Source organism: Chlorocebus sabaeus, chromosome 25, assembly GCF_047675955.1.
Source record: "Chlorocebus sabaeus isolate Y175 chromosome 25, mChlSab1.0.hap1, whole genome shotgun sequence".
Lineage (NCBI taxonomy): Eukaryota > Metazoa > Chordata > Mammalia > Primates > Cercopithecidae > Chlorocebus > Chlorocebus sabaeus.
In genome coordinates, this window is record NC_132928.1 from 13824842 (window position 1) to 13840365 (window position 15524).

General features: G+C 36.1%; 1 protein-coding gene across 1 annotated transcript in view; it reads left to right on the plus strand.

The window, feature by feature from the left end:
- USH2A (usherin) overlaps positions 1-15524 on the plus strand; it is a 785943-nt gene that overhangs the window by 668185 nt on the left and 102234 nt on the right. The window contains exons 58-59 of the mRNA XM_007988447.3: positions 2252-2410; positions 3995-4157. Coding sequence (XP_007986638.3) covers positions 2252-2410; positions 3995-4157 — 322 coding nt within the window. The remainder of the gene's footprint in view (positions 1-2251; positions 2411-3994; positions 4158-15524) is intronic.

The following is a 15524-nucleotide window of genomic DNA, read 5'->3' on the forward strand; positions in this document are numbered from 1 at the left end:
TCATCTTAAAAAACAGTAATATTTATCATACAGTATTGTCTTAATGGTTCATTCATTCATTCAATCAACTAACATTTATTGAGCTATTACTTTGTGCTAAAGTCTAGGCAGTGGAACCACATTGGAGAAAACAAAGTCCTAATTTATACAGTTGACATTCTAGTAGTATTAAATGAGATAATGCATGCTGCCTGGCATAACAGAGGGATGCAATAAAATGACTCTTCATGTTCATACTACTACTGCAAGCATTGTAAAGACTGGTTTCCCTATGTCTTGTCTCTCATGTTTTTAAGCCACTATTCACTTCCCAACAGTGCTATCATTCTAAAATATAGATAGACTCTCATTTTCTTGTTTATACCTGCAAAGTCTCCTTGTTGCTGATTATATATAAAGCCCAAATTTCTCAAAGAAATAATTGATGAAATTTAGTAGTCACTTGAGTTTGGGAGTGAAGAAGGCAGGATCCACTCTAAAAGTCTTACTCTAAGATTTCCATCCTAGGAGAATGGGAAGATGGTATTATGACTTACCAAAAGAGGAAATCTAGGAAAAAGAACAGGCTTGGGAGTGGAAAATATAGCTAGTTCTATTTTAGACTTGTTGAGATTGTAGCCTCCGAGGAATATCCATGTAGAAATGCCTAGTGGGCTGTTGAAAATACAAAGCCATAATACAGGAAAGATAGAAAGCTAGAAATAAGAGTTTAGGAATCAATGATAGAATGTTAGTAGTTTAAGCTACTAGAATAAATGTACCAGATAGTTTAGCTATGATGCTCTAAATTTAAAATAAACATTCTCAGTCTAGGTTGCCAAATTTTACACAATCTAGCACCATTCCTGAGGAAGCAATTGATCAGTACTTCTGAAGATGATCAATATCTCCTTCAGACACCTCTTTTTCATCTATCCTACACAAAATCCTGGGCATCTTTAGTTTGTACCGGCCCTTCCACTCGGTAAATATAGAGGCCACATCTATAAAAAGCAAAACCACATTTCATTCCTTAGACTTCATCTCTTTTAGGTCATTGAGTCCTGTGCTTTCTCAGTAATGTTATCTGTAGATTCCACTGTTTCTAGAGTAAAGATAGACTTATGTAGGTACTACAGAAGTAAGTAACTAAACTCATAAATGTTAAAAACTCTCAGATCAAGGAGAAAATGTAATAGGAAATTCCATTATATTCTTCATTCAAAACTCATATCCTGTCCTTGAAAAAGTATGCCTGTTGTTCAAGACCAAATAAAACTTAACAAGCATTTAATTATATAAATAGATTTTGATGAGGCTAAACTGACAAGACCTGCTTTCTTTAGGAAGGAATGGTGAAAAATGGCAATGATTGAACCCAAATTTTCTATGTATTTAGGGCCATAAGTCTCACTGACAGTGAACTGTCCTGGCCCAATAATTAATGCACTGGAAATTCTCTAGGTAGACCATGATTTGGATATTTTATGGGCTGTTATGTCAAGGATCCATATCAGATAGGAGGCATACACAATGCTCGACAGAAAAATTATTGTCACAAGCAAAATCAGTGTTGTTTTTTATGAACTTTAAAAGTAAGTAAGCCTAGAAAAAATATATGATAGCATAATTGCCTTATATGTTTTAAGTGAAATGTGCCTTCATTTTTATTTGCCAATAGAGTATATCTTTAAATAGAAATACTACACTTTTAAAAATAGATTATGCGATTATGCACATTTCTTACTTTTGGAATACACAGTCTAATATTTCCCAACTTAACTTTTATGCAGCTTTTAATTGCTATATTAAGAAGTAATTTATTTTTCAATTACAACTTTTTTTTTTTTTTCGAGACAGAGTCTCACTCTGTCACCCAGGCTAGAGTACAGTGGCACGATCTCAGCTCACTGCAACCTCTGCCTCCTGGGTTCAAGCGATTCTCCTGCCTCAGCCTCCCAAGTAGCTAGGATTACAGGTACACACCACCATGACCAGTTAATTTCTGTATTTTTAGTATAGACAGGGTTTCATCATGTTGGCCAGGATGGTCTCGATCTCCTGACATCGTGATCCGCCCGCCTCGGCCTCCCAAAGTGCTGGGATTACAGGCATGAGCCATCATGCCCGGCCTCAATTACAAAATTTTAAATAGACATTATTTTTAAGAGACAAACATTTGTTGCCCATTCTGCATTATGTGTGTGTGTGTGTGTGTGTGTGTGTATATATATATATAATTTGTTTATGTTCTCTCTCTCTCTCTTTAAAGAGATCCTCATCCCCAAAATTCCTGTGGAGTACAATGTCTTACTCAATGATGGAAGTGTAACACCTCTGGCCTTCTCCGTTGGTCATCACCAATCCACCCTTCTGGAAAATTTGGCTCCATTCACACAGTATGAGATAAGGATACAAGCATGTCAAAATGGTGAAAGTCTTTCAGACATTTGACCTGGGTGTTTATGAAAAAGTATTTCATTAAAAAATTTCATTAAAAAGGAATAGACTCTCAGTCCAAATACAAAGACTAACTTTTCATTTCTTATTTGTAGTGGACTGTTTACCCAGAAAAATCACAGTCTGGCATCGAGTGAAGCATTATGCATTTCTGCACATTAAATCATGAATATTTAAATATATTAAAATGGTGGTTTTGCAAAGTCTTGTTTTATAAGGCCCTTTGAAAGAAAAACACCTAGCTCACATAAAGGAGTCTCTGGTAATATAAAACACAAATGAGTATTCCAAAAATTTCACAGAAAATATATTTACGTTGGCTTTATTTAAATTTTATCCAGGAGGAGGAAGTGAGAAGTTATTTAAAAGTTGAATTATACCCAAATGAACCGTGCATATTTTATAGTGCTTCCTTGAACCCTACTTCATGTATACAAACTATCACCTTGTGTTTCATGGTTTAGGCTGTGGTCAGTGAAATTTTCATGTATCTGTGTTGTGTTAAGGAAAAGCCTCCCCCATTTCCTTTATCTCTCCAAATGGATAAATAGCTAAACATAAACTGAGATTTAGGATGGGAGAACAGGGAATCAAGAGAGGTATACATTATTTTATTTATCTCTTTTAAATTAAGTATAAACGTTAACAGGTATGGATATATTATATATATAATATATGTGTATATCATATATAACATGATATATGTGATGTCATCATGCATGTTATATAACATATAATACTCATTTACTAAATAAAGTATGTAACTCACCTTAATATATAAAACATTTTGCTTCACCTTAAAGAAATTTATCAGACTCAATGTGCAGTTAAAACTCCTGTATTGAATGTCCTTAGGAATTTCCCTTTCCACATAGTGCTAGTTCTCATGGAGTTGGTTAGAATTATGAGTCTGCAATTTTGCTATGCTGAACTCATCAGAAATTGCTAGTCGGTTTGTCCACTTTTCTCTAAAAAATAGACCATGGCATTTTTGTTTGAGGGATATTGCTTTCTCTGATCTGTCTTCACCTGATAAACATGAAAATAATTTTAAATTAATGTTTTATTGATTTAAGTGCAAGTCAACATCTGCATCACCGTGTCCCTGAAACTGTGCAATGGAGGTACAATATCCTTCAAATAAATTGTTTGATTCTTGTGTGTTTGAATAATGTCCATAAGTTTAAAATATTGGCAAGATAAAATATTATTAAAAGCATACAAGATGTGTAGGCCACACAAACACTTGTGAAATTCAAGTGCATTACCACTTTCTGGTTAGAATGACTACAATAAATAGAGAAACTTGAGCTCAGACAAAAATATGCCTTATTGTTTATGTCTATGTAAATATGTGGCTAATTAATGGGTTTTCCAAAAATGATTTTCTATTTAAATGTTCACATCCCATAAAAATTTATCTGAAACACATGTACAAGTATATATGCAAAAGCACAGGTAAAAATAATTTTCATGATATCAGTACCCTTCTATATGAATATGTAGCTCTTTTCCTTGCTTGAAAAATTACTGAAGACCTCAATTTATTTTCAAGGAAGTTGTGGAGTTAGCAGTAGGATGTTTGTCAAAACACCTGAAGCAGCCCCAATGGATCTTAATTCTCCTGCTCTTAAGGCACTGGGGTCAGCTTGCATACAGATTAAATGGATGCCACCTGAAAAACCAAATGGAATCATCATCAACTACTTTATTTACAGGTAAGATTGGCTGTTACTATTATTTTTAGTTATTTAAGAATGTGTACTGCTCCAACACTGCAGAATCAAGTGCGTTTTATATTTCCATAAGAGCATGAATGGGAATTCATGTTTTGTTTTTGTGAGTTTTTTGTTTGTTTGTTTTGTTTGTTTGTTTGTAGCACCTAACAGTAGGGACTAAGACTGGTGCTCAAACTTTTACAAATTAACCAAGGAAAAAAATCATAACTACCATATAACATTTTGGGTAGAGATCTGTTTGAAAACTGAGACCTTATAGCCCACATAGACTTGTATTTAGTGATGGGACAGAACAGCCCTCTAAAGCAGGGGTTCCTAACCCCCAGGTCACAGAGTCCGTGGCCCATTAGGAACCAGACTACACAGCAGGTGAGTGGTCAGTGAGCAAGCATTACCACCTGAGCTTCACCTCCTGTCAGATTAGTGGTGGCATTAGTTTCTCATAGAAGTGCAAACCCTATTGTGAACTGCACATGTGGGAGATCTAGGTTGTGCCTTCCTTGTCAGAATCTAATGCCTGATGATCTGAGGTGGAATAATTTCATCCTGAAATCATACCCTCTAACTGACCGCACCAGTGTGTGGAAAAATTGTCTTCCGCAAAACCAGTCCCTGGTGCCAAAAAGATTGGGGACCACTGCTTGACCAAGAAAACATAGTCTTTCCAGAGAGGAAACCAGATACAAGACAAGAATTGTAATATTTCTCATTACTTATTATGTAGAGATTAAAAAGGTTTTTCTCCTCCTCCAAAGACGGTGCTTTTCATAAGCAGAAAAAGGGGCTGTCCTCTCCAGTTTTCCTTCTATTTTAATAAGCCTCCACTCCACTGGTTAGATGGTATTACAGCAGCTTGTTCCATCGTGTGCAGAATTTATTGAGTGTACCTACCTAAAATAAAGAGGGAATAGGGAAGAGAGGAAGAGAAAGATTGAGGAAAGAGAGAGAGACAAAGAGAGACTGAGAGAGAGAGAGAAAATAGTGGAAGAGAGAGATAGACCATGAACATTTTGGTTTGAAGGATTTTTTGCTCTCTGATCTAGTCTTCACCTGATCAACATGAACATTGCTTTAAATTAATGTATTCTTTAAATAAATAATGAAAGAGAAGGAGAAGGAGCAGGCAAAGGAGGACCATGAGAGAGAGATGTAGGTAGGGTGAAAAGAAGAGAAAAAATAGAGAAAGTGAGAGGGAGGTGAGTAGAAAGTACAATGCAAAGAGCCAAGGGGGCAAATAACCTGTCAACTGATGGCTTGCTACTTAAGACAGAAAACACAATCATTGGTAGACATACAGGATTTGCAGATTGAGAAACCCAATCCCATTCTGAAACCAATGTATTTCCTTTGAGTGTACAAAGAAGAACACCTTTCTTCTTAGACCCTCATACCCCGCACCTCTTCAACATCCTTTGTTAGTGTGTCCAGCAACCTCAGGCCTTCCCTTATTTGGTCCTCTGCCCTGGAAACTTAGTGAAACTTACTTAGGCTCCTCTTATAACTGTAGATATTGAAATCCTTTGATTCAGATCAGTCTTCAGTGATGAGCTAAGGGCTTATAGAAAAAATTACAAGAGGAGAAAATATTATTGCATTTCTGGTTATGTAAATGACATTACCAAAAATGAGCAAGCCAAATTTCTTCTCAGCAAACATTAATCTGAAGAATAATATTTCTGATTCAAATACACATGAACATGTAAAAATGGCTAATGTGAATTTACATTTTACGCTAAGCACATTAGTGCAGGCTCTAAAATGCCCACCCTCTTGAAATAGTTTTCTTTCATCTACTTAATGATAATTGCATGAGAAAAGCACATCAAATTCCTATTCAGAATAAAGGGAAATAAAGTATCTGTTATACACCAGGACGTGGCTTCACTCTGTTAGTTTTGTAAATAAAGCTTGTGATTACAGTGACTATTCCATGGCAGCTATAGAGAGGGAAAACAGGAAATATAATGCAGAAAGCCCGCTTCAATGAAAAATACTGTAAATTGAATTTGACAGCATTTGATGGCATCTGATTATTCTAGTCACAGCCAAACAATGATATAAAGAGTAATATGAAACAGAATGTGTTACTGCCTAGCAGACTCAAAAGCAATAAACCTTCCTCCAATGTGACACAATCACTTCACAATCATAATTGTAGCCTGTTTGATACCTCTGAGTACAGCAGAAGGGCACTGACTGACATAGATACATTTTGTTTTTTATTTAAAGTGAAATGAAAATGGCGCACTGGGGCTCCAGATACAATCGTTATATTCACCTACATAGGCATGAATCACTTGGCAGTTATTTCAGCTGAAGTTTAAATGTGCTTAGACAACAACAATATCAAATTTTTCTTAGATAGCTGCAAAAAAAAAATCAGAAATTTGTAAGGACAGAAATAGAATGGAGACACATAGTTCTTTTTCATTCTGAGACTACACAGAGCCCTTTATATAGTTATAGCCACCAGCCTGCAGTATTTCTGAGGAGGTTATGGCATGTAATTTCAGCTTCATCATTGGCCTTCTCTTTCTTCTATCGGCACCAAAGGAAGTACATTTAGCTCAAACCAAAGATGGGGTTTGGCCTATGCAGATATTTTTATTAACTTGCAGGAAGCCCACTTGTAAATCTCATTTGAAAATGTTTGCCACTCTTTTCTCACCAAGCCCCTGAATCATTTTCTCTTCTGTAACTGTCCTTTATTGTTTAAATATTTCCTCTAGATATTATCCTATTGAAAATATCTGACCTAATAAAGACAGAAGATGTTTATGACTTCAAAAACAAAACAAAATAACCTAAATATTATCCTATTAAAAAGTGTCTGCCCTAATAAAGATAGAAGATGTCTATAATTTCAAAAACAAAACAAAGTAACCTAGTAAGAACAAGCTATTAATATGATTCCCTCTGCTTAGTTTATCTGTTAATTTAAGCTACTTTGTTGACTATATGTAAGTCACAACAAAAGATTTGCTACAAAAAATTTTGTAAAGAATAGAGACCAACATTTAAGTTAGTGTTTTGCAATCTGTTTGTTGACCACATATAGACAAGACTATCTTGGACATCTGCTTCCTCCTCTCAATGAGTTTGGCTTGTATAATAGTGATTCTTCAGTATTCCCCCTTTATTTTATATCTGTAATCTTGCAAGTGGCAAAAATCTCATCACTTCCATCTACAAAATCCATCAAATACATTAAATTGAGACTTTACAAAACATGTAATAAAATAATCTCCTCCCATTAGTAGCTTTAATTTTAACAGAAACCAGATTTCATGGGGTTTATTAGTCTCATGAGCTTTCTCTTTAAATAAATAAAAAGATTTGATCAATGTACATTGAAAGACAAAACTATATACAAACACCCTGTAAACACTGTACAAATAGAAACAAATGATGGCACTTCCTTATGAGTATTTAGTAATATTTTAAAGGATAAAATCTGAAATAGTTTTGAAGACTGTATGATATGAAAAGGTTTTCAAAGTAGGAAAGTGAAAACAATTTATAAAATGGATAATTAAGCTGATTGAGTTAACTAAGAAAAGACGAGCATTGAATCAAAGGCAAAGGAATTTTGATGTAATTCAATTTGTATTGGGTGGAAAGATGGATATAGATATGAATATTTATGTAGATAGATAGAGATAGACAGAAGACAGACATCCATCTGTCCATACATGTACATATCTACTGAGAGAGACACAAAGATCTATGAGACCTAAGCCCTTTCACCAACGATCTTCACTACAGTGGGAGATAGAAGACAAGCTAAATAAACAAACGAAAGCATAAAATATATATTGGAAAAAAGAAATATTTAACAGAAACTTTAGAGAAGAATTCTCTGTCTAGAATATTCATGGAACACTTCATCAAGTTGATGTTATCGAGACTAGGCCTTATAAAATAAAGATTTAATGACTATTTAAATTGTAAGAAAAATACATTTGTTGGAAAAAATGTTTTAACAGTAGAGAAGATTACCAAGGTTATTATTCATTCTTATGATTTACTCATGGCATACATAATTTTCACTAATAGAAGTAACATGATTAATTTTAATATATTAACATTAATGTTTTCTATTTGTATTTTCTTCTTCATATAAAGAATTATATTGTCCATATTGTTCTGCACACATACACACCTAATTTCTTTTAATGACTCATCAATATTCTGTTATATGGATGTGTATCATATATTATTTAGCCAGTACCCTGGTGATGGCAAGATAGGTGATTTTCAAGTTTTCGTTACCACGGCAATTATCTAATAAATATTCTTACTGTAAGTATACAGAGAATTATTCTTAGTACTAGAAGTACTGGGTCAACCTTTTGTGCATTTAAAATTGTTGAGTATTCCTAAGTTGTCTTCCAAATATTTTATGTAAGAATTTCTAATTCTGAAAACTTTTAATACAGAGTCAATCTTCCAAATCTGTCAGCTCAATATTTTAACTGGCACATTTTTGTTGTTTTAATTCAAGTTTTGATCATTATAAGTAAGATTATTCATTTACTTAAAATATTTATCTTCTATTTGGGAGGGGTGTGTATAATATATTATAAATTCTTAGACTAATTTTCTACTGGATTATTTCTTATTGTCTATATTCTTTCCACATTAAAGAAAGTCTTCCTTTAATGATCATATTAAAAATAACACATTAATTGTTTCTTCCAGCACTTTTATGGCTCTACTCCTTATTTCTAAATATAGAATGAATATTGTTATAGGAAATTAGGTAAGAATTCATTTTTTATAAATGCTAACTAGTTCATCAACATTATTTCATAATCCACTGATTTGAAATGTCACTCATACAAAATTCCCATGTGCATCGGATTCATTTTAGGACTTTGTATTCTGTTTCACTTGTGGTAAATAGGGATTTTAACAAGCAGGGCCTAATGGTGAAGACATCATAAGTGAATAAAATAAATAGAATAAGCAAAATTTCTAACACATAAGCATAGGATTCAAGGAATGGTCAGGTTTGACTGGAGTCATTGCTATTAGTAGGGGACATTTAGAAGATCAGCTTAATGACAGATTTTGGATCTAAGGAGTTTAGGTTTTTTATTCAGAGGCAATGTGAGCTGCTGAAGGTTTAGGGGGTAAATAGAGAAGCGATGTAATATAGTGGAAAGAATGTGGCATTTGTAATCAGAAAATATGACTTCTAGGGCCTGGCTCTAACACTTACTAGTTATGTGACCTTAGGCAAGTCACTGTGTTCCCTAATTTTCCATTTTTATGTGAAGAGAAGATAGTGAATATAAAAAATAATTAACCTCTTGGAATTCTGTGAGAATTAAAGGAAATAATATGTGTAAAATTACTGTTAAATGTGAAGCATGATAAAAATAGAAAATTATCCTAGATATGTTGTATAAAGCCATGCTTTAGAATGATAAATCTATCTGGCAGTTGTAGATGTACATTTAAAGTCAAGGAAAGAGGTTCATGGTTATAAGTAGCAGCCTGCATAACAGCATGCCTGGTAGGATTCTGTTTTCCTTTAAATATACAGTATATTTTGTACATGTATATGTATATAAAAAATGTCTGGAATGTTAAACACCAAAATAGTGCTAGCAGTGCTTATCTCCAAATATTAGGCTATTGGTGATTCTTTTAAATACTTCTGCTTTTGTTCATCTGTGTTTTCTTATTAATTTTTATAATCAATATATCATATGGTCTACTAAAGACAAAATAATAAATTTTATGAGCCCAGATGCTAATCTATCATCACTCTTTCCGATTTTCCTATTTCCTTCTTCATGTGAACATCACCATCACTTTCTGTAATAATCAAAGTCTGATCAAGAAAGAGGAACCACACTACTTACTTTAACAGAAGGAATTTAATATAAATAATTAGTAAGAAGTTATAAATTTGTTAACTAGGTAACTAAAAGCATAAAAAGAGAACTCTAAGGTATCATGGAGGTAGCAACTACAGGAAACAGCTAGCACCTTTAGAACTGAGGGAAGAAAGGGGAGTTGTTAGAATTATTAAAATGTAAATGCATAGAGGAGGGTGCCTATGAAGCTGGGACTCAGACAGTTAAGGAGGGGCACCTGCCACTGGTGCAGTTGTCTGGAGGAGGAAGCATGAAATTAAGTTGGTTTTCCAAATGGTGGAAAAATTGCATACTGCAATCACCTGCTCCCAGGGTATTTCTTTACTGCAACACAGAAACAGCCTAATACAGAAAATTGATACCAGAAGTAGGGTGTTGCTATAAAGATACCTGAAAATGTGGAAGTGACTTTGGAGCTGGGTAAAGGGCAGGGGTTGAAAGAATTGGGAGGGCTCAGAAGAAGACAGGAAGGTGAGGGAAAATTTGGAACTACTTGGAGACTGGTTAAATAGTTCTCACCAAAATGCTGATAGAAATATGGACAGTGAAGACCCGGCTAATGAGGTTTGAGATGCAAATAATTGAGAAGTAGAGTAAAGGTCACCCTTGTTATGCCCTAGCAAAGAACTAGGCTCCATTATATCCATGCCCCAGGGATTTGTGAAAGTGAGAACTTGAGAGTAATAACCTAGGGTACTGGTGGAAGATATTTCTAAACAACAAAGCAGCATTCAAGACTTTGTCTGGCTTTTTCTAACAGCCTAAAATCAGATAGGGAGCAAAGGAATGATTCAAAGGTGGAACTTTTATGTAAAAGGAAAACAGAGAGTAAAAGTTCACAAAATTTGCAGCCTGGCCCTATGATAGAGACCGAATCCAAGCAGACTGTGGAGTGACCACTTTCAAGAGAGACTAGCATGACTATAAGGCAGCCAAGTGTTAATATCCAAGATAACAGGGAAAAGGCCTAGAAGGCATTTCAGAGATCTTACAGGCAGCCTCTCTCAACACAGGCCCAGAGGCCTAGGAGGAAAGAATGGTTTTGAGGGCCAGGCCCAGAGCTCTGCTGCCCTATGTAGGCTTGGGAACTGTTCCCCACGTCCTGACTACTCTTAATGCAGCTGCAGCTCAAAGGGCCTCAGATACATTGCAGGTAGGTGCTGTGTAGTGTTAAGTTAGCAGATGCACAGAATGCAGGCATGAAGGAGCCCTTGGCAACTTCCCCCTAGATTTCAGAGGATATATGAGAAAGCCTGGGTGCCCAGGCAGAAGCCTGCCACAGGGGTGAAGCCCTCACAGAGATACTCTACTAGGGCAGTGCAGAGGGCAAGTGTGGTGTTGGAGCCACCATACAGAGTCTCCATCAGGGCACTGTCTGATGGAGCTGTTGGAAGGGGGCCACTTCTCTCTAGGTCCCAGAAACCATGGACAGCTTGAATCCTGAAAAAAAGCCATACGCATTCAACTCCAATGTGTGAGAGCAGCCACAGGGGCTGCATTCTGCAAAACCACAGGGGTGAAGCCACCCAAAGCCTTAGGAGCCTAGTGCTTACAGCAGTGTGTCCTGGAGTGGGACATGGAGTTAATGGAGATTATTTTGGAGCTTTAAGGTTTAATGTCTTCCTACCAGGTCTCAGACTTGTATGGGCCCTATAGCCCTTTCTTTTAGCCAATTTCTCCCTTTTGCAATGAGAATGTTTACCCAATACCTGTGCCCACATTGTATCTTGGAAGTAAATAACTTGTTTTGATTTCACAGGCTTATAGGTGAAAGGAGATGAGTCTCCAGATGAGATTTTGGACTTGGTACTTGAGACTTTGGACTTTTGAGTTAATGCTATAATCAGTTAAAACTTTGGGGAACTATTGGGAAGACATGATTTCATTTTGAAATGTGAGAAAGAGATGAGATTTGGGAGGCCAGTGGTGGGATAATATAGTTTGTATGTTTTTCCTCTCTAAATCTCATGCTAAAAACAGATTCCCAATGTCGCAGATGGGGCCTAGTGGGAGGTGATTTCATAATAGGGTCAGATCCCTTATGAATGGTTTAGCACCATGCCCTTGGTGATAAGTGAGTTCTTGCTCAGTTTGTCCATGGGAGATCTGGTTGTTTAAATGTTTAGGACTTCCCCTCCTCACCCACCTCTCTCTTGCTCCTGCTCTCTGCACGTGATGCACTTGCTCCTTCTTCACCTTCCATCATGATTGTAAGCTTCCCGAGTCTCATAAGCAGATGCCAGCATCATGCTTTCTGTACACCCTGCAGAACTGTGAGCCAGTTAAATCCCTATTCTTTAAAAAGCAGCCTACCTCAAGTATTTTTGTAGCAATGCAAAAGTAGCTTAATACAAATTAGAAAAAAAAAAAAAGATAGCAGATAGAAGGATATGATAACTCTTATTTGAGAGAAAAGTAAGGAAAAGATTTTCTAGAGAAAATGATATGGGGCTAGAATTTTAAAAGATGTTGTAGTTAGCTTATAGAAAAAAGGAGAGGCCAGGTGCGGTGGCTCACATCTGTATTCCCAGAACTTTGGGAGGCCGAGGCGGGCAGATCACGAGGTCAGGAGATCGAGACCATCCTGGTTAACACAGTGAAACCCCGTCTCTACTGAAAAGTACAAATATTTAGCCAGGTGTGGTGGCGGGCACCTGTAGTCCCAGCTACTCAGGAGGCTGAGACAGGCGAATGGCATGAACCCCAGTGGCAGAGCTTGCAATGAACTAAGATTGTGCCACTGCACTCCAGCCTGGGTGACAGAGCAAGAATCTGTCTCAAAAAAAAAACAAAAAAAACAAAAAGGAGAATAAGCAAGAGGATGGGGAGGAGTATTGCCAGAGAATTAGCAGATACCAAAGCCATGGAACCATGAAATACAATGGAATATAAGAAACTGTAGTCAAGCATTTGATGATGACTGGAATATAACATGGGACTAGAAATTTCAGAAAGATAAGTCCTTTTGAGAATCAGCAGATTAAGGATAAGCATAGGCCATTTTACATGGTAAATCTCTAAAGAATTTTTAAAAGGACTAAGTCTTAAAATTTGTGAAAGGTTTGTGATGTCTCTTCCCTCAGCAACAGAGTGTCTGCTCACACCAAAACTTGATGATTCAACATTCACAAAGCATTTTGTAAATCACCTGTGTTTCCATTTGTTCTCTCAGCAATCTAGTTCAGAGTTTGCATTTATTCTTATATAAACTGTTGTGATGACCTCCTTGTTCAATGCCAGATGCCCATCATCTCCAAGATAACTTCATTCAGATCATGCATTACATTTTACCCAATGATTTTTATGTTTTAATTTTTATAAGAATTTTCAGAGGTTTGTTGTACACTATGAGGTTGTTAACTCCACTTTGCAAAATGAAATAGAAACTAGAGGACACAGAGAGGCAAGTTCACCCAAGGTCATTGAACTAAGTGGCAGAGCCAGGACCTCCAACCTATCTCCTCTGACTACAGATGTTTCTGATTATCTATTTAAACTCAGAATATTTTTAATATTCTTCATGGAATGGGGCTGGCAGTTTCATAACCTTAAAATTGTTGTGGTGCATTGGGTTCTAGGATTTTGTTTTAATTGCTTTTGAAAATAAGCAGTGACAATTGCTGGAGGGGAGAGAAGGAATAAGGAGCTCCTAAAAACATTGTACGTTGAGACCACAGAAGTGTGAATGCCTTTAAAAATATATGGTTCCTAGTTTTTATACTTATTTTTGTTTTCCTCTTAGTGTTAGGCACTAACTCTAGTTGGAAAAATACATTCCTGAAGTATCTCCCAAATGAGCTTGAGCAAAGAATAACCATTTGGCTATTCAGAGAGAACTGAAAATGTCATTTCTCTAAACACAGGCTACTCAGGAGGAAACACTTCCAGTTAAATGAACAGGTGATGCCTAAATCTTAAATAGATTAGGAATAATTGTGGTCTACTCAACCACTTCTGCTCAAAATGTATTCAGACATAAAGAGATTCTGTTTTTTAGCAGTGCAAATGGGACATTTACCTCTCCACGATATTAATTTTTCAAGAATTCAATAGTGATAAGAAATACTTAACCAGGCTGCACCTTTAAATTCTTTTGGTGGATAAACTTGAGACCAACAAAATACTCAATCTTTTAAATAGTGTATATATATATATTTAAAAACTAAATTTTAGGCACTTTTTTTAAGAATGTCAGCTTTACAGAAACCATGACTACATCTCAATTTGGGAATTCATGAGAGTTTAATAAAAATTAATTGAATTGTCATGGAAAGGCTGAAGCTAGACAAAATAGAAAATGTTACTTCCCCATAGACTATCACAGGTTTGTTTGCTGTATTGTGATCCTAGCAAACACTTTTTTAAAAATCACTGAGAGGAGTCCTTGGCTATGAGCCCTGCGGCTCTCATTAGAATGGATCTCCCCCAATGACACACCTGGTACCTGATATCTGCAGCAAGTACAAAGGCCAAACCCTGCAAACCTTCACTGAGTGCAGAATCTGGTCCACGCATGGTAGCGAGCAATAATGAGGTGGGCTGCCGAACCATAATTGCAGGTCACTGAGAGGTGTCTGTGAAACCTCTATAGCTTCCAGCAGGACACTTGTCATTGCTCATACTTAGGTCATCATGATTCATCAACTTGAGGATCATCAGATTCCCAAAGCCAAAGATTTTACATATTCTGAGTTTTTGTGAGAGGTACTGTCATTTACTTTGTCTTAATAACCCTTTACATTTTGATGGAGCTGGTTAATCTGATATGGCAGCATGTGAATTTTTCAGCTTCTGAAGAGTGTGTTAATTAAATACTCTTAACAGCCTGGAAAATATTGATGTATTCATCACTCTCTTCTCAACTAGAGAGAGAGCTGAAAGAGGAGCGTCAATGTCTTGATTACATTCTCCCCCAACCTAGAATACTGCCTTGATAGGAAATAAGAGCTGATGGAAAAGAGGCAAAGATGCAGAGAAGTCATGGGATTACATAACTGTTAGCCTTTCACTTGAAAAAAAGTATTGAACACTTACTGGGCTCAAATGTTGGGAACACAGAGACCACAATTCCTCCCGAACTTCACTTTCTATCAAACCTGCATCATGATTTTACATCTGGATGAGGAAATAACTGTTCCAAATGAAGTATCAGATATATAGGGCCGTCTCAACAACTGACTATTCCATTTTTCTTACTTCTATATTTAATGCTATATATATCTAGTACCAAAAGAGTATGCATGTGGCCCTAGTTTTGTATCAACAAAATCTAAAGATGAGCCTAAATAATCCCATTCTCAGCAGTTGAAAGAATTTTGGGGTCATACTCTGCATTTTACCAGGTTTTAGGGGAGACATTTAAAAGGAATTTGACTTTTGTCCTCTAAAGATCTCTAAAGTAGGCCAGACATGGTGGCTCATGCCTGTAATCCCAGCACTTTGGAAGGCCAAGGTCAGA